Source organism: Hyperolius riggenbachi, chromosome 3 (assembly GCF_040937935.1).
Source record: "Hyperolius riggenbachi isolate aHypRig1 chromosome 3, aHypRig1.pri, whole genome shotgun sequence".
NCBI classification, from domain to species: Eukaryota; Metazoa; Chordata; class Amphibia; order Anura; family Hyperoliidae; genus Hyperolius; species Hyperolius riggenbachi.
The window spans coordinates 255,407,592-255,431,470 of record NC_090648.1 but is presented as its reverse complement, the minus strand read 5'-3'; the positions used below and the strand labels follow the sequence as shown (position 1 = coordinate 255,431,470).

General features: G+C 44.2%; 1 protein-coding gene across 9 annotated transcripts in view; it reads right to left on the bottom strand.

Moving 5' to 3' along the window:
* CACNA2D1 (calcium voltage-gated channel auxiliary subunit alpha2delta 1) overlaps positions 1-23,879 on the bottom strand; it is an 846,695-nt gene that overhangs the window by 177,628 nt on the left and 645,188 nt on the right. For all 9 annotated transcript variants that reach the window (XM_068276177.1, XM_068276179.1, XM_068276181.1 and 6 more), the window contains exon 12: positions 4,920-5,024. In XM_068276177.1, the coding sequence (XP_068132278.1) occupies positions 4,920-5,024 (105 nt within the window). The remainder of the gene's footprint in view (positions 1-4,919; positions 5,025-23,879) is intronic.

Here is a 23,879-nt window from a genome sequence, read left to right as displayed (position 1 = left end):
GCACTTTAAATTACTGAGGCTAGGAACACACTAGGCAGAAATGCAAAACAGGCAACAGTAGCCAAAACTAATGACTCTTGTATAGCTGCTTCTGGCAATTGATATGATTGACTGTAAGGTAACCTCACTAGTGTCACTATACTGTTGAACTATAATTAAAATGTATTTAACCACTTGAGGACGTGGTGTTAAACCCCCCTAGTGACCAGGCCATTTTTTTGTTAATTGGGCCACTGCAGGTTTAAAGCCAAGCTGCAGGGCCACACAACACAGCACACAAGTGATTCCCCCTCCCTTTTCTCCCCACCAACAGAGATTCCTGTTGGTGAGGTCTGATCCCCCCACAGTGTTTATTTATTTTTTTACAAATATTTATTTTATTTATTTTTAAACAAATTTCTTTTTTTTTCTTCACTAAACCCTCCCTCCCCCCGCTAGCCAATCACTGTGATCGGCTGTCATAGGCTCCAGCCTATGACAGCGGATTACCACCAACACTCTGGAGGGGACAGCCGTGTCACGCGGCTGCCCCAGTACAGTACTGCTGCAGATCGCAGCACTGTATAAAGTAATTAGAGTGTTCCGAGCGATGATCGGGGCTCCGCCCTCCAAGCAGGAGATGCACGCACAGCCTGCGCGCGCTCTCCTGCTAACCCCATAGAAGGCTGTTCTCGCCAATCGGCGTGGAGCGGTCCTGGGGCTGCCGCCGTGTTCACACCAATGGGGCGTGGAGTGGTCGGCAAGTAGTTAACTGCCAAAGTCATTTCCCAGCATATAGCATATTACTCTATTGCTAGCAAATGAAAGCTTACAGGTGGTGCCCTTCCAAATTATGTTCATAAAGGTAGTTGATCTAGAATATTGGATCTTTAGTACATGTCATGCAGCTGCTGTACATACGCTGGTTTGAATCCCTGATTCTCGACCAAGGTGGTCTTTATTGACCACCACAGCAAAGTTCAAACCAGCAGGTATAAGTAGCTTTAGTGGAGTGAATATACTTTGAATGGATATTATAGGTAGTCCCTCATATTACATAGAAGTGGTAACATGGTGCAAAAAAGATTGGGAATGCATGTGGGCATGGCTGGCCTTTGAACTGAGCAACAGCACCAGTTCCATGGGGGCGCATGTGCATTTATCTACTTTGGCCCTGGCCACATTTCTACCTGGCTGCGGGCTCCGAGTCCATCTGTGGCTGCTGCGAGTATCTCTGCCTCCGCCCCCATGCCCTGCTAAGGGTGAAGACTCCAGGAACCTGCTGCTGCCTCTTGTGGAGCATGGGAGCCATGCATGCCAGTAGTGCCGCCCCTCACTCACAGGCGATGTCTGATTGGATGGCTCAGCCTGCTTCAGTGGGGGAAGCAGGCTGCTCCAGGGCAGCGCTGTCTCAATTCAAATACTTGGCGCTCCTGAGTCCTGGCCATCATCTGTCCCCAGCTACACAGTGACAAGACAAGACAAGACAAATAACATTTATATTGCGCTTTTCTCCTTGCGGACTCAAAGCGCCAGAGCAGAGCAGCAGCCACTAGGGCGCGCTCTATTGGCAGTAGCAGTGTAAGGGAGACTTGCCAAAGGTCTCCTACTGAATTAGTGCTGGCTTACTGAACAGGCAGAGCAGAGATTCGAACCCTGGTCTCCTGTGTCAGAGGCAGAGCCCTTAACCATTACACCATCAGCCAACTGCAGTGGACAAGTCAAGCAGAAAAGTAAGGTTCCCCAACTGCCTCCCATATGGGGAAGGGGGGGGCAGTCAGGGGTGCTTATATATACACTAAAGGGGGATCTGCCTATACAGTGGTGTGAAAAACTATTTGCCCCCTTCCTGATTTCTTATTCTTTTGCATGTTTGTCACACTTAAATGTTTCTGCTCATCAAAAACCGTTAACTATTAGTCAAAAATAACATAATTGAACACAAAATGCAGTTTTAAATGATGTTTTTTATTATTTAGTGAGAAAAAAAACCTCAAAACCTACATGACCCTGTATGAAAAAGAAATTGCCCCCTGAACCTAATAACTGGTTGGGCCACCCTTAGCAGCAATAACTGCAATCAAGCATTTGCGATAACTTGCAACAAGTCTTTTACAGCGCTCTGGAGGAATTTTGGCCCACTCATCTTTGCAGAATTGTTGAAATTCAGCTTTATTTGAGGGTTTTCTAGCATGAACCGCCTTTTTAAGGTCATGCCACAACATCTCAATAGGATTCAAGTCAGGACTTTGACTAGGCCTCTCCAAAGTCTTCATTTTGTTTTTCTTCAGCAATTCAGAGGTGAATTTGCTGGTGTGTTTTGGGTCATTGTCCTGCTGCAGCACCCAAGATCGCTTCAGCTTGAGTTGACGAACAGATAACCGGACATTCTCCTTCAGGATTTTTTGGCAGACAGTAGAATTCATGGTTCCATCTATCACAGCATGCCTTCCAAGTCCTGAAGCAGCAAAACAACCCCAGACCATCACACTACCACCACCATATTTTACTGTTGGTATGATGTTCTTTTGCTGAAATGCTGTGTTACTTCTACGCCAGATTTAACGGGACACGCACCTTCCAAAAAGTTCAACTTTTGTCTTGTCGGTCCACAAGGTATTTTCCCAAAAGTCTTGGCAATCATTGAGATGTTTTTTTTTAGCAAAATTGAGATGAGCCTTAATGTTCTTTCTGCTTAAAAGTGGTTTGCGCCTTGGATATCTTCCATGCAGGCCGTTTTTGCCAAGTCTCTTTCTTATGGTGGAGTCGTGAACACTGACCTTAATTGAGGCAAGTGAGGCCTGCAGTTCTTTAGATGTTGTCTTGGGGTCTTTTGTGGCCTCTCGGATGAGTTTTCTCTGCGCTCTTGGGGTAATTTTGGTCGGCCGGCCACTCCTGGGAAGGTTCATCACTGTTCCATGTGTTTGCCATTTGTGGATAATGGCTCTCACTGTGGTTTGCTGAAGTCCCAAAGCTTTAGAAATGGCTTTATAACCTTTACCAGACTGATAGATTTCAATTACAGTACTTTTGTTCTCATTTGTTCCTGAATTTCTTTGGATCTTGGCATGATGTCTAGCTTTTGAGGTGCTTTTGGTCTACTTCTCTGTGTCAGATAGCTCCTATTTAAGTGATTTCTTGATTGAAACAGGTGTGGCAGTAATCAGGCCTGGGGGTGACTACAGAAATTGAACTCAGGTGTAATAAACCACCTTTAAGTTATTTTTAAACAAAGGGGCCAATCACTTTTTCACACAGGGCCATGTAGATTTGGAGTTTTTTTTTTCTCACTAAATAATAAAAACCATCATTTAAAACTGCATTTTGTGTTCAATTATGTTATCTTTGACTAATAGTTAACGGTTTTTGATGAGCATAAACATTTAAGTGTGACAAACATGCAAAAGAATAAGAAATCAGGAAGGGGGCAAATAGTTTTTCACACCACTGTATATACAAAAAGGGGGGACTCTGCCTATATACACTAAAGGAAGGGGGGGGGTCTGCCTATATACTCTAAAGGAGGGGGGGGATCTGCCTATATACACTAAGATAGGGGGGAATCTGTCTATATACACTAAAGGGGGATCTGACTATATACACTAAAGGGGCGTATGGAATTTGCCTATATTCACTAAATGGGGGATGGGATCTGCCTATATACACTTAAAGGCAGGGCCGGCACTAGACTACTTGCCGCCTGAGGCAAAATTAGAAAAAAAAAATCGCTGTGAAACCTAAGGCTGGCCCTGCATGTGGGGATAGTGGATCAACCACTCTGTACAGCACTGTATAATACTTAAATAAATAAAACCATCATACTGACAGAACTTTCAGAAAACCATCCATCCAAATGGCCCTATGGCACGAGAAATAGTCAATGAGATGTAAACTGTTCTGAATTGATGCAGGATTATGCAAATTTTGTATGCAGATTTATGCAGCTTGAAAATAGACCTTCGCCTTGGTGGGATTTGATAGGTCAATTTTTAAGCTGCATACATTTGCATAAAGATTTTGCATCAACATGATTTGCATCTTTTTGAAAATCTCTATAAGGCATGTTCAAGGAAATGATTGAGGTTAGGGTTAGAAACAGCTGTGATAATAATAATAATAATAATAATAATAATAATAATAATAATAATAATAATTTAATTAGCATTGAAATTAACAATGATGATGCAAAATCATAATGCACAATTTTGGGGAAAATCGCAAGTAATTTTGTTTGTAAATGAAATCAGGAACCGTAATGAGCAATTTTGCATAATTTTTGCATAACTTTGTACCAACTTTAGCCAGTTATAGCAAAGCCCCCCATTCATGGTATCACTACTAAAATTGCTACATACTGTATATTAAGGGAAATGGTGGAAACACGTAAAAAAAAAAGAATTTTTCTAAAAGACCTTGGCCCATATGCAATTCACTTTTTCCCCTAAGTTTTCTCCTGGGTAATAATTTTTCATCTTATCTTTCAATAACTTTTCAGCATTTCACAATTAAAAAAAGTACCAAAAGTAGTAGAATAAATAGATTACAGGAAATCAACAATGTCCAAATCATAATTACGTATGGCCGTAATTGCGAAAGCGTATGGGAAATTTTGCATAATCGTAACTTGCAGATTAAATCATCACTAATAATAATAAAATAATTAAAAATAGCAAAAACATTTGTCGTAACACATTTATTGGTCTCCAGATGCCTATGTTTCCTCATGGTTAGTAATTTATATCGTTTCACCATTTTTCACTGACAAACGAACATGTGATCTGAATGGCCTGTCATGAGGGAACATGGTGATATATATCATAATTTTTAAGCTCAGTTTGACAGTTCGAAAACGAATTCTCAGTTTTCTGAACAATAACACATTTCATCTTAATTCCCTACTAAACAGCTGCATTTGCTTGCGCTAGAAAGAATGTACTTACTGTTTTATTCTTGTTGTATAGCCTAAATGTTTCTGTTGCCTTATCTTCACCTCCATCAGTGAACAGCATGATGATCTTATTACAGTTTGCTCTGGATACATTAGTCTGCAAAGCAAATTAACTTTTTTTTATTAAAATGCCAAACAACAACAAACATGCAGGAACAACACTAACTTATTTTAAATGGGCTCAGGTTGCAAAACATTACCTTAAAAGGAAAGCAAAATTACTTAAAAAGTAAGTAAACATTATCTAAAACTACCCTAATATTAAAATAGGAGAGTCTTAGCTTTAACATTCTGCATTACTGATCCATAAGAAATACATAGATTGCTAGTAAAATTAATTTGGATTAAACTCTTTAAAGGACAACTGAAGTGAGAAATATGGAGGGTGCCATATTTATTACCTTTTAAACAGTCCCAGTTGACTGGCAGCCCTGATCTATTTGGCTGCAGCAGTGTTTGAATAACACCAAAAACAAGCATGCAGCTAATCTAGTCAAATCTGACAATTATGTCAGAAACACCTGATCTGCATGTTTGTTCAGAGTCTACGGCTAAAAGTATTAGAGGCAGGAGAACAGCAGGTTAGCCAGGTAACTGGTATTGCTTAAAATGAAATAAATATGGCAGCCTCCATATCCCTCTCACTTCAGCTGTCCTATAAGGCCTGGATCCCACTGGCAGTGCTTTTCTTAGTGTTTGTGATTTGTAAAGCTTTTGCTAATGTAATGCTATGGAGGATTTTTTTTTAAAATCACATCCCTCAAGTGGGATCAAATCATGGTAAGGATTGCTTAAAGGCTAATGAAACTGCAGTCACCCCTGCAGTGCAATTTTTTTTAAAAATAAATTTAACCTAGATTTATAAAAAAAAAACCTTTGAGAGGGTGTGCAAATGACTACAATAGCTAGTTCACTAATCATTCAGTAATCCTCTCTATAGTCTGATATGACGAAGGGAAGGATTGCACACTTTTTGCAGATAACAGCAAAAAATTCTGGTAAACCCAGCCCAGGTTTTCTGTATAACTTAGGTTCTCCACTGTTTTCCGACTATGCAGAATCTTAGTCAACTGGGTTAAAGCCTCTAGAAATGCTTGAGTCCAGCAATATCACAAGAATGGTCAAGCCATTGAGAGAAGCTGAACAGAACAACAACACATTTGTAAAGCACTTTTCTCCCGCAGGACCCAAAGTGCCTAAGCTTGTCTCTCAGATCAGTACATCGGGATGTGTACAGGGAGAAAGAATCCATTTATAGTATTTTATATTTTCTCTGTAAAAACTACAGGGAAACAAAAATATATTTTTTATTACAAAATAAATACAAAACCAAAATATTTAAAATGCTGTATGTTACCTTTCATAAACATAATGCCTGTGATACGCCTGCTGCTATATATCAGTGTTCTGTAACTGCTTGTATTTATTCATAAACCTGTTCTGTGTTCAGTACGTTTCCATAAAATATTCTAGACACTATATTGGCTTTATTTCAGATTAAAGTGATCCAAGCAATTTTCAGCAACTTTCCTATGGCCATAAATTGTGATAGTTCACAACCCCTTGTGCAAAACAGATGTGTGAACAGTGCATATACAGTAAGTGATTAAAGCAGAACTCATCACATTGAATACAATCCCAGGTGTTTGTACACCGATATGGTAACAAAATTATTCGGCAGCTTGCAAAAAGATATACATACACACACATATTATATATATATATATATATATATATATATATATATATATATATATATATATATATATATATATATATATACACACACACACATACACATACACACAGTAGATAGATAGAGATACACATACACACATATAGTCATGATTTTCCTGTATAAATTGCTGGTTGTTACGATAAAAAATGTCAGTTAAATATATAATATAAGAGACCCACACAATGATATTTGAGAAGTGAAATGAAGTTTATTGCATTTACAGATAGTGTGCAATAATTGTTTAAACAAAATTAGGCAGGTGTATAAATTTGGGCACCACAAAAAAGAAATGAAATCAATATTTAGTAGATCCTCCTTTTGCAGAAATTACAGCCTCTAAACGCTTTCTGTAGGTCACAATGAGAGTCTGGATTCTGGTTGAAGGTATTTTGGACTATTCCTCTACAGAACATCTCTAGTTCATGCAGGTATGATGGCTTCCGAGTATGGACAGCTCTTTTTAACCCACACCACAGATTTTCAATTATATTCAGGTCTGGGGACTGAGATGGCCATTTAAGAATGCTGTGCTTGTTCCTCTGCATGATTGCCTTAGTGGGTTTTGAGCAGTGTTTAGGGTCGTTGCTAGTTGAAATATCCAGCCCCGGTGCAGCTTCAGCTTTGTCACTGATTCCTGTATGTTGGTCTCCAGAATCTGCTGATACGGAGTGGAATCCATGCGTCCCTCAAATTTGACAAGATACCCAGTCCCTGCACTGGCCACACAGCCCCACAGCATGATGGAACCACCACCATATTTTACTGTAGGTAGCAGGTGTTTTTCTTGAAATGCTGTGTTTTTTCTTCATGCATAACACCCCTTGTTATGCCCAAATAACTACATTTTAGTTCCAGCAGTCCACAGCACCTTATTCCAAAATGAAGGTTACTTGTCCAAATGTGCTTTAGCATACCTCAAGCAGCTTTGTTTGTTTTGTGGGCAGAGGAAAGGCTTCCTCTGCATACAGCATCTCCTTGTGCAAAGTGCGCCGAATGGTTGAATGATGCACAGTGACTCCATCTGCAGCAAGATGATGTTGTAGGTGTTTGGTGCTGGTCTGTGGGTTGAGACTGACTGTTCTCACCATTTGTTGCTTCTGTTTAACCGAGATTTTTCTTGGTCTGCCACTTCGAGCCTTAACTTGAACTGAGCCTGTGGTCTTCTATTTCCTCAATATGTTCCTAACTGTGGAAACAGATAGCTGAAATCTCTGAGACAGCTTTCTGTATCCTTTCCCTAAACCATGATGGTGAACAATCTTTGTCTTCAGGTCATTTGAGAGTTGTTTTGAGACCCCCATGTTGCTACTCTTCAGAGAAATTTAACAGAGGAGGGAAACTTACAATTGACCCCCTTAAATACTCTTTCTTATAATTTGATTCACCTGTGCATGTAGGTCAGGGGTCACTGAGCTTACCAAGTCAATTTGAGTTCCAATAATTAGTTCTAAAGGTTTTGGAATCAATAAAATGACAACAGTGGACACATTTATGCACCTGCCTAATTTTTTTTTAAACAGTTATTGCACACTTTCTGTAAATGCAATAAACTTCATTTCACTTCTCAAATATCACTGTGCGTCTCCTATATGATATATTTAATTGACATTTTTTATCGTAACAACCAACAATTTATACAGGAAAATCATGACGATTAACGTTGCCCAAACTGTCGCATCCCACTGCAAGTCTCACCATAGTTCTGTCTATCTTAAGCCTGGTACACATCATGCAATGTTTCCTTCCTTTTCCAGATCCTATTTGAGTGAATGATCAAATCGAAATTCACATCTAACATCAATTGAATCCATTGCTGGCAATCAGTAGGCTGTATATTTTTTGTTCGATCCTATCATTTGCCAATTAGAAATAGACGCAGAGACAAAATACAAAATATTTATATTGCGCATTTCTTCTGGCGGACTCAAAAGCACCAGAGCTGCAACAACTAGGGTGCGCTCAGGAGGCAGAAACAGTGTTAGGGAGTCTTGCCTAAAGTCTCCTTACTGAATAGGTCCTGGCCTACAGAACAAGAAGAGCCAAGATAGGAAATGGGATCTGGAGTGAAAATTGCATGGTGTGTAACGGCCCTAAAGCTCACAGCTTTTTAAAACAATTAAATAGCAAGCAACCATGCAATTTTCAAATCATATCATTTCCAATCAAGAAAAGGATATAGATTTGTTTCTATAGCCAATCGATGTTCGATCTGAATATTGATATGATCACTCACTTGAATAGGATCTGAAGGGAAAATTGCATGGTGTGTACCCAGGGCTGGATTTCATACGTACACTAACCCCCAGACCTTTGTCTATGGGCTTGATTCACAAAGCGGTGCTAACCCAGGTAGAGACTTTAGGCGTGATAACCATTGCACCACGCTGGTGAAAAGCAAGTTTAGGCGTGATAAGTTTAGGCATGATAATTTAGGCATGATAAGTTTAGATAAGTTTAGATCGCCTGCAAAGTCCCGCACGCAAAGCAGCACCATTAAACTCTATGCAAAGTGCACCAGACTTTGCTAGCGCAAAACTTTTGATCAGCTGTGCACTGCGGTGCTATCCAAAATTGATGCTTAAACTTATCACACCTAAACTTATCATGCCTAAACTTATCACACCTAAACTTATCACACCTAAACTTATCATGCCTAAACTGAGTTTAGGCGTGATAAAGGGCTTTTCACCAGCGTGCTGTTAGCACCGCTTTGTGAATCAGGCCCTATGTTTGTAAGGCATAGGTAGGGGAGGACTTTGTATATGTACAATCAGTGATTTTTCCCTGCAGTGACATCCTAACAATCAAGCAGCAAATTGTATGGTAAATAACACCTACAGACCTTTTTGCTTCTTGATATTATTAGCAATTTAAATATTATTGTTTCACTAAGGTTTTGGGCTTTATATAATTTCTGTAGTGCTTGTTACGATTTGTAGTTTTACAGAAATACACCAAAGTTTAGTTACCTGACTTTTAAAGTTACTCTACCCTTTTTTTTTTTTTTTACAAACTCTGGGCTTTTAACACTTTACCATTATGTTTTCTCCTAGTGGTTCGCAACCTTTTCCAGATCTTGACACATCACGCCAAACATTTATATATCCTTGACACGTCATGTATGATACAAAAATAAGCATAATAATCATGAAATCACTAGAAAATGAGGCCTAGAGTTTGCAGGGCTGCAGCCACGAAGAACGGGGGCGTTGCAGGGACAATATGCTGATGCTGCTGGCACATTGGGGGGCTGCAGCAGCAATTTGCTTATGCTGCTGGCACAATGGGGGGCTGCAGCAGCAATTTGCTTATGCTGCTGGCACAATGGGGGCTCAGAGACAATATGCTGCTGCCAGCACAATAGGGTAGGGGGGTGGAGGGACACATTGCTGCTACTGCAGAATGAGCAGTGGTTGGAGGGATAATATGCTGCTGCTGATACAGTAAGGTTCCTGCAGGGGCAATATGCAAAACGTTATTGTACTGCTGTGTATCTTTTAGAGCATAGAGGACATTCTGAGTTCAGGTCTGCTTTCTTAACCTCCTTAGCGGTAACCCTGTGCTGGACACTGGGTAAGCCGCTGCGGAGGATTTCTCAGGCCCCGCTGGGCCGATTTGCATTTTTTTCTCAGGCTCCGCTGGGCCGATTTGCATTTTTTTCTCAGGCCCCGCTGGGCCGATTTGCATTTTTTTTTATACATGCAGCTATCACTTTGCTAGCTGCATGTTACCTACGATCGCCGCCGCTCCAATTCACCGCGTTAGGTGGTGCCCCCCCTGAGACCCCGTGCGCTGCCTGGCCAATCAGTGCCAGGCAGCGCTGAGGGGTGGATCGGGACTCCCTCTGATGTCATGACGTCATCGCACCCGTCGCCATGGCGACAGGGGAAGCCCTAAAGGAAATCCTGTTCAGAACGGGATTTCCTGATGGGCCTGATCGCCGGAGGCGATCGGAGGGGGTGGGGGGATGCTACTGCTCAGTGGCTATCATGTAGTTAGCGCTAGGCTAGCTACATGATTTAAAAAAAAAATAGTGCTGCGCTGCCTCCCTGACGGATTCAATTGACTGCCAGGGAGGTTAAAGGTTATTATGCTGTTGTGTATCTTTTGGAGCAGAGAGGACGTTCTGAGCTCAGGTCCCCTTTCACTCACCCCCCTCAAGGGCCAGTTTAAGACACATCGGGCCCCCGGGGCAAAAGTAACTTGGGGACCCCTTACCCCTCCAGCAAAGTTATCAACCGAGCCAGCTGCTGCCCCTCGTGGTATCCCATTGACGGCTCCCATGGCCCTTGCACATTGTGTAGCTCAGCTGCCTTGTAGTAACTTACCTGTCCCGGCTGCTCCATCCCGTGCTTATTCTTCAGCCCACTGTCTGTGTCTGCTCCATCCAACACGTGTTATGTGTAAATAAACTGTGTCAGGTCATAGAGGCAGGCAGCGTAGCTGAAGAGGGAGCACAGAATGAAGCCGCCACAGGGAAAGGCAAGTTATTACAAGGCAGTTGAGCAGGGGTATAACTACAATACATCAGACACCTCTGATGCCTAATGTAAAAAAAAAAAAAAATGTCAAACTCTTGGACCAGAACACAGACATACCTACAGAGTCAATCACTAAACCTATTAAAAGAATGTCACCCAAGACTGTCCCACAAAGCTATACCATGCTCTAATGTACCAACAACTATTAAGGCAACTATTCAATATAAAAAAACTGCACATATACAGAATACACACACACGCACTGTACACACACCACACTCATACACTGTACACACACCACACTCACACTCTGTACACACACACACACACTGTACACTCATACACCACACACACTGTACATTCATGCACGCACACATGCGCGCACACATGCGCGCACACACACACACACACACACACACACACACACACACACACACACACACACACACACACACACACACACACTGCAACCTTTGCCCTGCGCACATAGCAAACTAGATCCCCCTTCTCTCCTGTACATCATGTGGGTGCACTATGACTGCTGTCTGCATGCTGAAAATAGCTATGGGATGGGGTGTGGATGCTCTTCCTGACGTCAGACACCAGCCTCGGAGACTTGCACAGAAGTTTTCCAGTGTTTGGCAGCTGTTGAGAAGGAGCTAGCAGTACTTGTGCAGTCTGTGGACTGTCTTTGCACACAATAATTGCAGAGTGGAGGGTATTTATATTTTACCTGTCCTGTTATGATACACGGCTCCTCCACTACCTCATAAGTTGTATGTGCTGTGCAGCCATCCAATCACCATGCGGCTTTACTCCCCGCATTGTGATTAGCTGGCTGCACAGCTCATGCAACTGCTTAGGAAGTGGAGGAGCCGTGTATAATAACAGGACCGGGTAAAGTATAATTACCCTCCGCTCTGTGTTTATCATCTACAGACCAACTCCTCCTCCTAGCTGCAACCTCCTCGACCTCCTTGCTGATTTGCCTCCACCCTCCGCTCATATTTGTTATTGCAGGGCTACAAAAAATGGCAGACGATGTCCGCAAATGCAGACATCAGCAGCCATTTTCTTGTAACACTGCTCTAATACACTGCGTGGAGGACAGAGTCGACAAGCGGGGAGGATGTGGAATGTGTCACGGCACACCAGTTGGGAACCACTGTCCTAGGAGATCATTTTTCATTTTCTGTTTCAGATAACTTTAGCACTCCACAGCTGAAAAAGTACCAAAAACTAGGTGAAAAGGTACTGTCCAAATGATTCTGAGTATTAAAAAAAGTAAAAACATTTGAGTAAGGAGGCTTTTTAATCTATTTTAACACCCCTTAAACACTCCTAGGAGTTCTGGTTCACCATGAGCTTTCTGGGCAATCTGTAACTCGGTGTTTCAAATCCTACCCCATAGAGCCATATTAATCCATACCATGCACTGATGAGGATCAACAATCCAAAACATGTTGAATTAGTTTGGCTCTGTAAAATTAACAAGCTAACACATCATTGCATTCCAGCAGTTCTAGATGTTTGTTTAGAAAAGGATGGTTTGCATATTCAGCAGTGATGCACTGTGGGGCACCTCAAAGCTCACACCAACCTGAATAATCACAAATACCTTCTGTTTTAAGAAGGCAAACATCTATTTTGCATAGCATTTTAGTAAGGAGGCTTTTTGATCTCTTTCAGCGCCCTAAACACTCCTAGGAGTTCTGGTTTACCATAAGCATGCTGGGCAATCTGTAATATTGTTTTAAACAGGAATGCACGGTTTAAAGTATGCAAAATCTGAATTACGGTACATACATTTATCGAACACAACCTCAGAGCAAACTGAGAACTCACTGTACATATACAGTTTTCAGCAATGTCACATCGTCAAGTTAATCAATATGACTTATTGGTCACAGCACAATGAAATTACAAATATTTTAGAACCTCACTAGATAATTTTCATGAGAAATTAAAGGCCATTGATCATAACTTGACAGTGTAACATTACTTTTACGAGAACACAGTCTTTAAAGAGGTGGCCCTACACATAGTATGAAAGGATGTGGAAGTGGAAGTGAAAAAAACACCTAACAGAAACAATTCCATATACAATTTGCAGCAGGCATTTGTATTTAATTTGTATTTAAATTGTGTTTAATTTGGACTTTGACATGCATTTCATTTGCATTCAAATATGTGTTTCATTTAGCGTTGTATTAATAGAATGGCTTTCAGAGATGTTTGTGAGCTGCTAATAGTTTTGGGTTGATGCAATTTTTTTTTGCAAATTCACATAGTTTGGCATGGGCCAATCAAATGCAGTAGAGCGGTGTTCCCCAACCCTGTCCTCAAGACCCACCAACAGTGCATGTTTTGTATAAAGCCACAGAGGTAGTTAATTAGCTCTGCTGCAACACTAATGACCTCACCTGTGATTGTGTGTGGTTTCCTGTAAAACATGTACTGTTGGTGGGCCTAGAGGACAGGGTTGGGGAACTCTGCAGTAGAGGATGCGGTTCTGAGCGGCCTACATTTATAAAACAAACATAACCAAATTGCATCAACTTGAAGTTATTAGCATCCCATTACCCATCTCCGCTGGCTTTATCACCAAATGCTTCTCAGTCAGCAGATACTTTAAATAAAGGATACGCTGCTGTGAGAAAAATAAAACACATACGAAATACATCTAAAATAGAGGTTTCACCTTTCCACTGCAAAAGATCTCAAGTAGAATTCAAACAGTTTTCTAATTATCAGCAGCATAGATAAAATAGTGTAAAGAACCAATGCAATCCTTATTGAGTAGTTAATGCTTTTATCTGGTTGGTTCAAACCCAAAGGAACAAGTTGCAGAGGTGTCATGAATGCAAATCTATTGTTTATGAGCCAAAAGACACAGAGCTGAGGGCAGTGTGCGTTTATATCACAATGCAACAGAATATATGTTGCTCTCTGTTGTGTACATCAGGTTCTAGTTTTTTTCTCTTATGGCTACCTCAACTAAAAACTTATGATGCATAGCAAGTCATATAAGGGGTTTCAAATGCCAAAATGGGCTCCTTTGTGGTGAAACCTATGGATTATGGTAATACTATACAACATGTACCACAGAGCGTCTAAAGCAAAAAGGGACAGAGTGTATAAACAAAAAGTAAATAGGGGGTAAAAAAAAAAAAGGAGAAACAAAATCTAGGATAGGACTGTATGGTTTATATCTAAGAGCAGAGGGCCATGAGGATGAAACTGTTGGCCACCAATTAGAAAAAAAACTATTGTGCTAAAAACTCCTGCTTAAAGGGAACCTAAGCTGAGAGGGATATGGATGTTTCCTTTTAATCAATACCAGTTGCCTGGCAGTCCTGATCCCTTTGGCTGAAGTAGTGGATAAATCACACACCTGAAACAAGCATGCAGCTAATCTAGTCTGACTTCAGTCAGAGCACCTGATCTGCATGCTTATTTAGGGGCTGTGGCTGAAAGTATAAGAGACACAGGATCAGCAGGAGAGTCAGGCAACTAGTATTACTTTAAAAGGAAAAATCCATATCCTTCTCAGTTTAGGTTCCCTTTAAAACATGTGTCAGGTTGGGTGCAACTATTATTTAAGAGTGATTTTATACATTTATATTGATATCATGCTGTTCCTTTAACTGGTTTAATTTAGTGTTGGGTTGCAGAAGGGAATTCTATCAAGTGTCTATGTCTATGTCACATGACCCCTTTCATTTCAATACTCCAAAAAGGGTAAGAAAACTATTATTTTGACATTTATGTCACAAATGATTCTGATAACCTTCCACAAGTTTTGTTCAGGGAATTAAAATCAGTCCATGGGTTTTCAAAAACATGCAAAAAAAAAAAAAAAAAAAAGAAGAAGCGCATTCTGAAGAAAAATATCTACATTACAATCTGTAATAAATATTTGCATTTATTTAGTTCTTAGATATAAAGATCATTGGGGATTATTTAACAGGCTCCCAGAAAACATTAGAACGACTTCCTATAATATAATTATTGAGAGTTTCAAGACCACTGCGTATCCTGCTCCTCCATATGCTTGTTTTATGGCTAATGAAATGTGATTTCTTATTCGTAGGGCAGCTGTCTTGAGAGGATATATAGAACGTCCAATTATTATTTAGTCATACATAACTAGTTCCAGCAAAGACTGATAATCTCGATTTCCCCAGAGTCTGTGACTTTTCCTATCTTAATTTCCCCAGATATATCAGGCCCATGATCGTGCACACATCTTCTCTTCCTCTTCATTTTATAAGCTAAATTGAGGCAATATTATTTAATTAATAAGAGTATCTCTTATAAATGAAGAACATGATATTTGGAAAGGAAATCTTTCTTCAAAACCTGTAGGGAAATTGGGACATTTCTGCAGTTTTTTCTCTCTAAAAGCGAAATGCCCCCCAAAAAATAACTAGTGGAAATACATTTCCAATTATTCTTGCTTATTATACTAATGAAGAAAGTGATGAAAATATCAACTCATCAAATTTAAAAAAGTTATGCCTGGCAACGGTAACAATCATGCAAAAAGTTTTACCTATTCACATTATGGTAAACCTAGTATAGTGTAAAGGGCAGCATGTATCATATTTAGCAAATATCTTTAGATTCTGCAAAGAATAACCTTGGCAGCACTGAAACCTGGTATCTGGTAAGCGCATCTGTTTTTATGGTGATTTCGGTGGTGGACGTATATGATTCAGCGCTGACGTGATATATTCAGCACTGAAACCTACTTCCTTATAAGCAAAGTTCTTTAGCATCTAGACCTGTTTTCCCCTTATAGACTCAAGCGGTTTTGACATTTTCGCTCTACTATAAAAGGGGGACCTCTAGATTCCCCCATAAGATCATCCCTTGGATCTATTGCCACATGCATAGAGGTAGTTACCATTAACTCCTCAAGTACAAGGTGGGGATGACATTGGATAAAAGTGCTTGGCAAAACTGAGGCGGCTCTTCCATCCTAGGTTGCCAAGTACTGCCATGTTATGGATCATGTAGGCTGGTTCTGTTTAGGGGCAGAACCACACACTAAAGGGCTTCAAATTCCCCTAAGAATAACAACTTGCATTGGAAAAAGGGGTACAATTGATTTGGAGAGGAGACCATTATTTTAAATGTGCAGTCACTTCAAATTTTAAAAGTTTCAGCAGCAGACTTGGGAACATACCTATTAGTTCAGCACAAACAACAGTGCAGACCATAAATACATGTATACTTTATGCAGAGTATAATAGAAACATTCAGCAACAAATGTACACAATACATAGATTGTGCATACAGCATGATAGCATCCAGTACTACAGTTACATGTATATCTAAAAGAATAAGTAGTGCAGAGATATACAGCACTACGGGGAGGACTCTACACTTGCAAAATAATAATCTAGAGCGGAGATTAAAGCATGGGGATGCTAATGAGCTCAATTCCACCAATGCCACTTTTAAAAAAAATTTCCTGCAAAAACTTTAATTTCAAAGTTAACATTTTAACTTACCTGGGGCTCTTCCCAGCCCTCTGTAGTCTGTCAGGTCTCTCTGCATCTTCTGGATCCCCTTATTTCTACCACTGGCAGCTCCATAAGTGACTGGAACACCAGTTGCACCTTCTGTACGTACGCGGTCCTCTCCACGCACCATCCTCCATTGCACTCCTGTCATCGGGAGCATTCTGCACATGCATGGCTCTCCAAAGAATGAACCGCACATACTCAGAATGCTCCCAGCAACTGAAGCACAATCACAAAGGGTGCATGGATGGAACCGTATATGCACAGTAGGCATGATTGGAGTTCCAGTCACAGATCTTATGGAGCTGCCAGAGGGAGAACAGAGAAGACCCGGAGGATGCCAAGGCCCCTAACTTGAAAAGTTGATGCCATAAAAAATACAAAAAATTTTTCATTTACTCTAAATCAAATTTTGTTTGAGTCTTTGGGTTAATTCCATGAATTTGTTTAATTTCCAATTATGAAAAATTCAACCATCCCTTTTCACTTAGTATAGAAAAAAAGAAAAAAACTTATAATATGCATAAGAAGCACAGTGAAATTGTATTAACTTTGTGGCACATCTAAAAGAGTTCATCTGCTTTTTGTTTTGTTTTGTTTCTTATGCAAATATTTCATATGCAATGCAGAAACTATCAAAAAGAAATGTTACCATAACCATAAAATAACTAAGAATTTAATAAAAGTAGTAAAGGAAACAGCTAAAGAGACTGCCACAGTGGTGCTCAGCAGAGCTCGAATATTCGAGTAGCTCGAATATTCGAGCTCTTTTTCAGCTATTCGAGCTCGGTATTCGAGCTCCGAATAGCTGCAGGTATTCGAATGGGCTATTCGAGTAAACTCGAATAGCTCATTCACTATTCGCGCTATTCGAGCAAACAGCGCTATTCGAGCTCGAATACCGAGTTTGAATAGCGTCATAGCCCAGATTGATGTCCTTAGAGCCAATCAGAGGGCTCCCAGGCCCTCTGACGGCAGCCAATCACTGAGGGGGACCCTGGCCAGCCCCTACCCTATAAATAGCGGCCGCCATGTTCGTTTTTTCCGTCCTTGCCTGACTTTGTACAGAGAGAGATCTGCTCCTTTGTGCTTTGGCTTAGCAAGAGCTTTATTGTGGTCAATCACCTAGCGTTTTTGCTCACATACACCTCCTATATACACCTATATTGTTGTTAGTTAGATAGACATTGTATTTTAGTTAGTAGCTTTTGTGTTACATAGAGAGAGACAGCAGCTGCAGGCTTACAGCTTTAGGCCTCAGGGCCTGCCTGTGTGGGCAGCTGTTCTCTCCTGTCCTCTGTTTATTTCTCATCTATACCAGTATTTCTGCTGTCCTTTACTACTGATTGATTGTATTTTGTATTGTAGTTATATACTGTAACTGTACTAGGACACTCACTGTCACTGTTCATAGGCTAGCTCCTGCGTGTGCGTGCACTCACTGTCTGTGTACACACACTCTATTTCCTTCTGATTACTACTTATTATTGTAACTGCTAGTTGTACTTCCTGACTGTTACTACTTACTTACTGTACTAGGGACACTCACTCAGTCACTGTTCATAGGCTAGCTCCTGCGCGTGTTTGCGCGTGCGTGCACTCACTGTCTGTAGTGTACACACACTCTATTTCCTTGTGATTACTACTGATTATTGTAACTGCTAGTTGTACTTCCTGACTGTTACTACTTACTTACTGTACTAGGGACACTCACTCAGTCTCTGTTCATAGGCTAGCTCCTGCGCGTGTTTGCGCGTGCGTGCACTCACTGTCTGTAGTGTACACACACTCTATTTCCTTGTGATTACTACTTATTATTGTAACTTCTAGTTGTACTTCCTGACTGTTACTACTTACTGTACTAGGGACACTCACTCAGTCTCTGTTCATAGGCTAGCTCCTGCGCGTGTTTGCGCGTGCGTGCACTCACTGTCTGTAGTGTACACACACTCTATTTCCTTGTGATTACTACTGATTATTGTAACTGCTAGTTGTACTTCCTGACTGTTACTACTTACTTACTGTACTAGGGACGCTCACTCAGTCACTGTTCATAGGCTAGCTCCTGCGCGTGTTTGCGCGTGCGTGCACTCACTGTCTGTAGTGTACACACACTCTATTTCCTTGTGATTACTACTGATTATTGTAACTGCTAGTTGTACTTCCTGACTGTTACTACTTACTTACTGTACTAGACACTCACTCAGTCACCTCGCCCACCAACCCACTCCATTAAAGTACCCCACTTTTCACCCGCCCTTTTAAAAAACTTTTGTGTTTACGCCCAAAACATCGAAGATGTCTGGAAGTGGCAGCCAGCGCGGTTTGGGCAAGGGGAAGGGCAGCAAGGGAATCAGGAGGAGAGGGAGCAGCATTGTGGCAAGTCGCGGGTGCGGCCGCGCCACCATGCACAGTTCCGCAGCAGCAGCAGCAGCGTCAGTGGCTAACATTCCTCCTATAGCCACTGGCTGTGGACGCCTTGGGCGCCGCCCAGCAGGAGCATCTGCAACTCACGCTGCAGAGACACAGCAGCAGCAGCGTGTAGCACCTGCTCCGATTTTCCTCCAGCCGGGTCGGAAACGTCCCATTGAGGAAAAGGATGCAGACACTGTGGTGCAACTGATGACGGAGGATGAGCAGCCCGCCATCAGCTCTGCATCCGAGGCCTCCACCCTCACCACCACCACCACCACCCCTGTTCGCAGCAGCCGCCCAGCAGGGCCTGGGGAGGAGGCCAGTTCACCGTCAGTCGCCGACCTGTCACTCAGCAGTCTTTTTACCCCAGGCACCATCAGGGTATTGTCTGCTGTTGTTGGCGATTTTGAGGAGGAGATGCTGATGGGCACTTTAGGGGAGTAGGGATTGGACAGCAAGACTGTGGCGACAGTCAAGCAGCCCATCCATGCATCAGGAGAGGAGTTTGGGGTGTCATCATCCCAGCAGGACATGTTTCAGGAGGGGGAGGATGATGATGACACGGTGACAGACAGAGACTGGGTGCCACCAGCTCCAGGGGATGTCGTCATCAGCAGCTCTGAGGAGGAGGAGGAGGATGCGCTTGTGGGCCTTGCAAGGAGCCGCATCATTGCAAGCATTGGCAGCAGTAGGCAGGTCCCACAGCCTGCTGGTGTCTCAGGCTCAGCAGCAGCAGCAGCAGCATCTGCCAGTACCACCACCAGCCGCACCCAAGCCCCCCCCCCAACCACCACAGGGAGACAGGCAGCAGCGGTTCCATGCTGTAGGGGGTTGTTTTTGTCACCAATCTGGCGATTTTTCACCATGCCCACAGTGTACAGCAAGTACGCCACTTGCAACCACTGTCAGCGGAAGTTGAGCAGAGGTGCAGACCCCTTAAAGTTCAGCACCAGCTTGCTCATCAACCACCTTGCTGCGAAACATTTCCACCAGCATGAGGAGTTCCAGAGGCTGAAGGCATCTGGTGCTGGCAGTGGCACCACACCCATCACTGCACAGCCTTCAGCAGCAGCAGCAGCAGCAACAGCAGCCACCCGCCCTCCTGCTCCTCCAGCAGCACCAGCAGGAGTGCGGAAACGCACTGCTCCTCCCCCCTCTGCAACTCCTGCCGCCGACACTGAGGCCTGTTCTGGCAGCCAGTCCTCAGTGGCCTCCTCTGCTGTGTCCGCTGATTCCCGTGCCAGCAAAAGGCCACGCCAGAGCCTTTTGAGCGAGTCCTTCCAGGGGGTGGTTAGGGCTCTGCCTCCCAGCAGCCGTCGCGTGCGGCAGCTGAACGGCTTGCTGGCACGGGCCATGTGCTCCCAACTCCTGCCGTACACGCTCGTGCAGGAGGGGAGCGACATGCGTGTGCTGCTTGCTTGTGCAGCCCCAGACTGGCAGCTCCCCAGCAGACACTTCTTCGCCCGCAAGGCCATTCCTGCACTGCACCGCTTTGTGATGGCCAATGTGGAGCGAGGGCTGGAGCACGCGGTTGGTGAAAGGGTCCACGTCACCATGGACTCCTGGAGCAGCCGCTTCGGGACAGGCCGCTACCTGTCCTTCACTGTCCACTGGGTCAGCTTGGTGGAAGGGGGTGAGGATGGGAGAGCAGCAGCGGGCACAGCAGCAGCAACACAGTGGGTGGTGCCACTCCGCAGGGTCAGGGGAACTGCAGCAGGTTCCTCCGATCCTCTGCCATCCTCCGGCACACCTGGCCAAACCCCCCGCCTCAGCAGCAGCGTGAAGGCCCGCCACTGCCAAGCGCTGCTGCACTTGGTCAGCCTTGGGAAGACCAAGCTGACGGCAACCCAGGAGCAGGAGAGGATTTGGCTGACCCCCAGAGGCCTCAGAGTCGGAGAGGTGGTGGCCGACAATGGGGCCAATCTGGTTGCCGCAATAGACAGGGGAAACCTGACCCACATCCCCTGTCTTGCCCACGTGCTGAACCTGGTGGTGCAGAAGTTCTTGCGCACCTACCAGGGGATGGGCGAACTGCTGGAAACGGCAAGGAACGTTGTGAGTCACTTCCGGCGCTCGGCTGCAGCCTGTGCGAGCCTGGAAGACGTGCAAAAGGAGCTGGAGCTGCCACGCCATCGGCTGATCCTTGACGTTCCGACTCGCTGGAACTCCACCCTGGCGATGTTGGAGCGTCTGGTTGAACAGAAGCACGCTGTCAACCAGTACCTTGCCCTGGCCACTGTTTCCGCCGCTCAGAGAAGGGACAAGACCAGCAACATCCCGTCCATCGTCCCCGATGATGACTGGAGGCACATGCAGCAGGTGTGCTTAGTGCTGGCTCCCTTTCTGCAGGCCACTAACATGGTGAGCAGGGACCATGCTATGGTCTGCGAGTGGGTGCCCCTGGTTTGTCTGCTGAACAGGGCCCTCGATGCTTTGCTGGAACAGGGAGCGGCAGCCTTGGACCAGCAGGAGCGGCAAGCAGCTGCACAGTCCACCTCAGAGGGGGAGGAGGAGGAGGACTTGGTGGAGGTCCCTGACCTTGCTGCTGATGAGGGGGATCAGCACAGCGCAGCTGAGTTGGTGCGGGGGTGGAGAGAGGATGAGGCGGCAGAGGAGGAGGATGAGGACAGCAGCACTGCCATCGATGTGCCAGCACACGTGGCCCGCCTCTTCCCAATGGCAGCGCACATGCTGGCGTGCCTGCGCAGGGACCCCAGAGTGATCCAGATGAAGCAGAGGGAGGAGATCTGGATCAGCATGATGTTGGACTCATGCCTCAAGGGGAAGTTGAGCCAGTTCCTGCCGCCTGCAGGAGGAGACCCAGCGCAACAAATAAGGAGCTTGCAGCAGGCCCTTGTTGAGCGCTTGGAGGAAGCCTTCCCCCAGCCTTCCACCCCCACTGTCCAGCCAGCACAGAGGCAGCAGCAGGTGCCTGCATCCAGCAGCAAGCGCCCCACAGACCTTCTGTCTCTCAGCAACGAGCTCTACAGGACTGTAGAGGCTCCGGCAGCAGTGACTAGAGAGGAGGTGCATGCAGCAGCATCCTCCTCCGGTCACAGCCAGCGCCTGACCCGAATGGTGGCTGACTACATGGGGTCCTACAGCGGGCTTGACAGCGATGCCCCTGTTGATCCCATGGAGTATTGGGTCAAGCGCCTGGAGATCTGGAGCGAGCTGGTGCAGTACGCCCTGGAAGTGCTGTCCTGTCCCCCTTCCAGCGTGCTGTCCGAGCGCTGCTTCAGTGCAGCTGGTGGCGTGGTCACCGAGAAATGCTCACGTCTGTCTCACAAGTCTGTGGACAGACTGACGTTTCTCAAGATGAACCAGGCGTGGGTGGAAGGTGAGTTCCTGGCCCCTGTTGTCGGCGAGAGGGGGACATGAACTGAAGAACCATCGTTAATGTGCCTTACCACCCTTTACCACCTCCTGGCTCCTGCTCACTAAGCCAGCCTGGTTCACTTTGACTATTACGTCGCCTGCAGCCACACATTTTACACCTACAGTGGGCTGCTGTGTACTGCCCTTCTGCTGTCTGTCTGTGTTTCCCACTGTCAGGGTACAAAGATTTACCTTCTGCTGCCACTCTGCCACCAGCTATTACGTCAAACAATAGCTATATATCTGTGTAATTTGTTTTACAAACAAAACCAAAAAACCATAAAAAAAAAGTTTAATTTTTCTGAGGTGCCCGGGTTGAAAACTGTGTTGTCCCAGTTGTGTATTGGACACAATGTGGGCTGCACGACCGCTGTCTGGGACCTCCTGTTGTGTTTATTTACGCCCTGGTATCACCGCTAGGTACCAGGGCTATTATGTCACGCTGCCTGCCTGCTGCCACACTCACAATACTCCTCCATTCCTCCTGCTGCTGCTGCTGTCTGTCTGTGTTTCCCACTGCCAGGGTACACAGAATTACCTTCTGCTGCCACTCTGCCACCAGCTATTACGTCAAACAATAGCTGCTCACATAATTACTCCTCCATTCCTCCTGCTGCTGCTGCTGTCTGTCTGTGTTTCCCAACGCCAGGGTACACAGATTTACCTTCTGCTGCCACTATGCCACCAGCTATTACGTCAAACAATAGCTATATATCTGTGTAATTTGTTTTACAAACAAAACCAAAAAAACCATAAAAAAAAAAAGGTTTAATTTTTCTGAGGTGCCCGGGTTGAAAACTGTGTTGTCCCAGTTGTGTATTGGACACAATGTGGGCTGCACGACCGCTGTCTGGGGCCTCCTGTTGTGTTTATTTACGCCCTGGTATCACCGCTAGGTACCAGGGCTATTATGTCACGCTGCCTGCCTCATTGACTGCCTGCTGCCACACACTCATCCTCCTCCTCCTGCTGCTGAATTTACCTCCTGCTGTCTGTGTGTTTCCACTGCCAGGGAGCACATACAATGGCGCTTCCAACATGCGTGCGCCACCAGCTATTTGTTACGCTCAAAAATAGCTGCATTTCTTTAAAAAAACAAAAAAATTATATATACTTTTTATTAATACTGTGTGATATTCAGAGGTGTCCGGGTTGAAAACTGTGTTGTCCCAGTTGTGTATTGGACATGATGTGGGCTTCACGACCGCTGTCTGGAACCTCATGCTGTGTATTTACGGCCTGGTACCACCGCTAGGTACCACACAGCCTATTATGTCTCTCTGCCTGCCTCATTGACTGCCTGCTGCCACACAATCATCCGCCTCCTCCTGCTGCTGCTGCTGAATTTACCTCCTGCTGTCTGTGTGTTTCCACTGCCAGGTAGCACATACAATGGCGCTTCCAACATG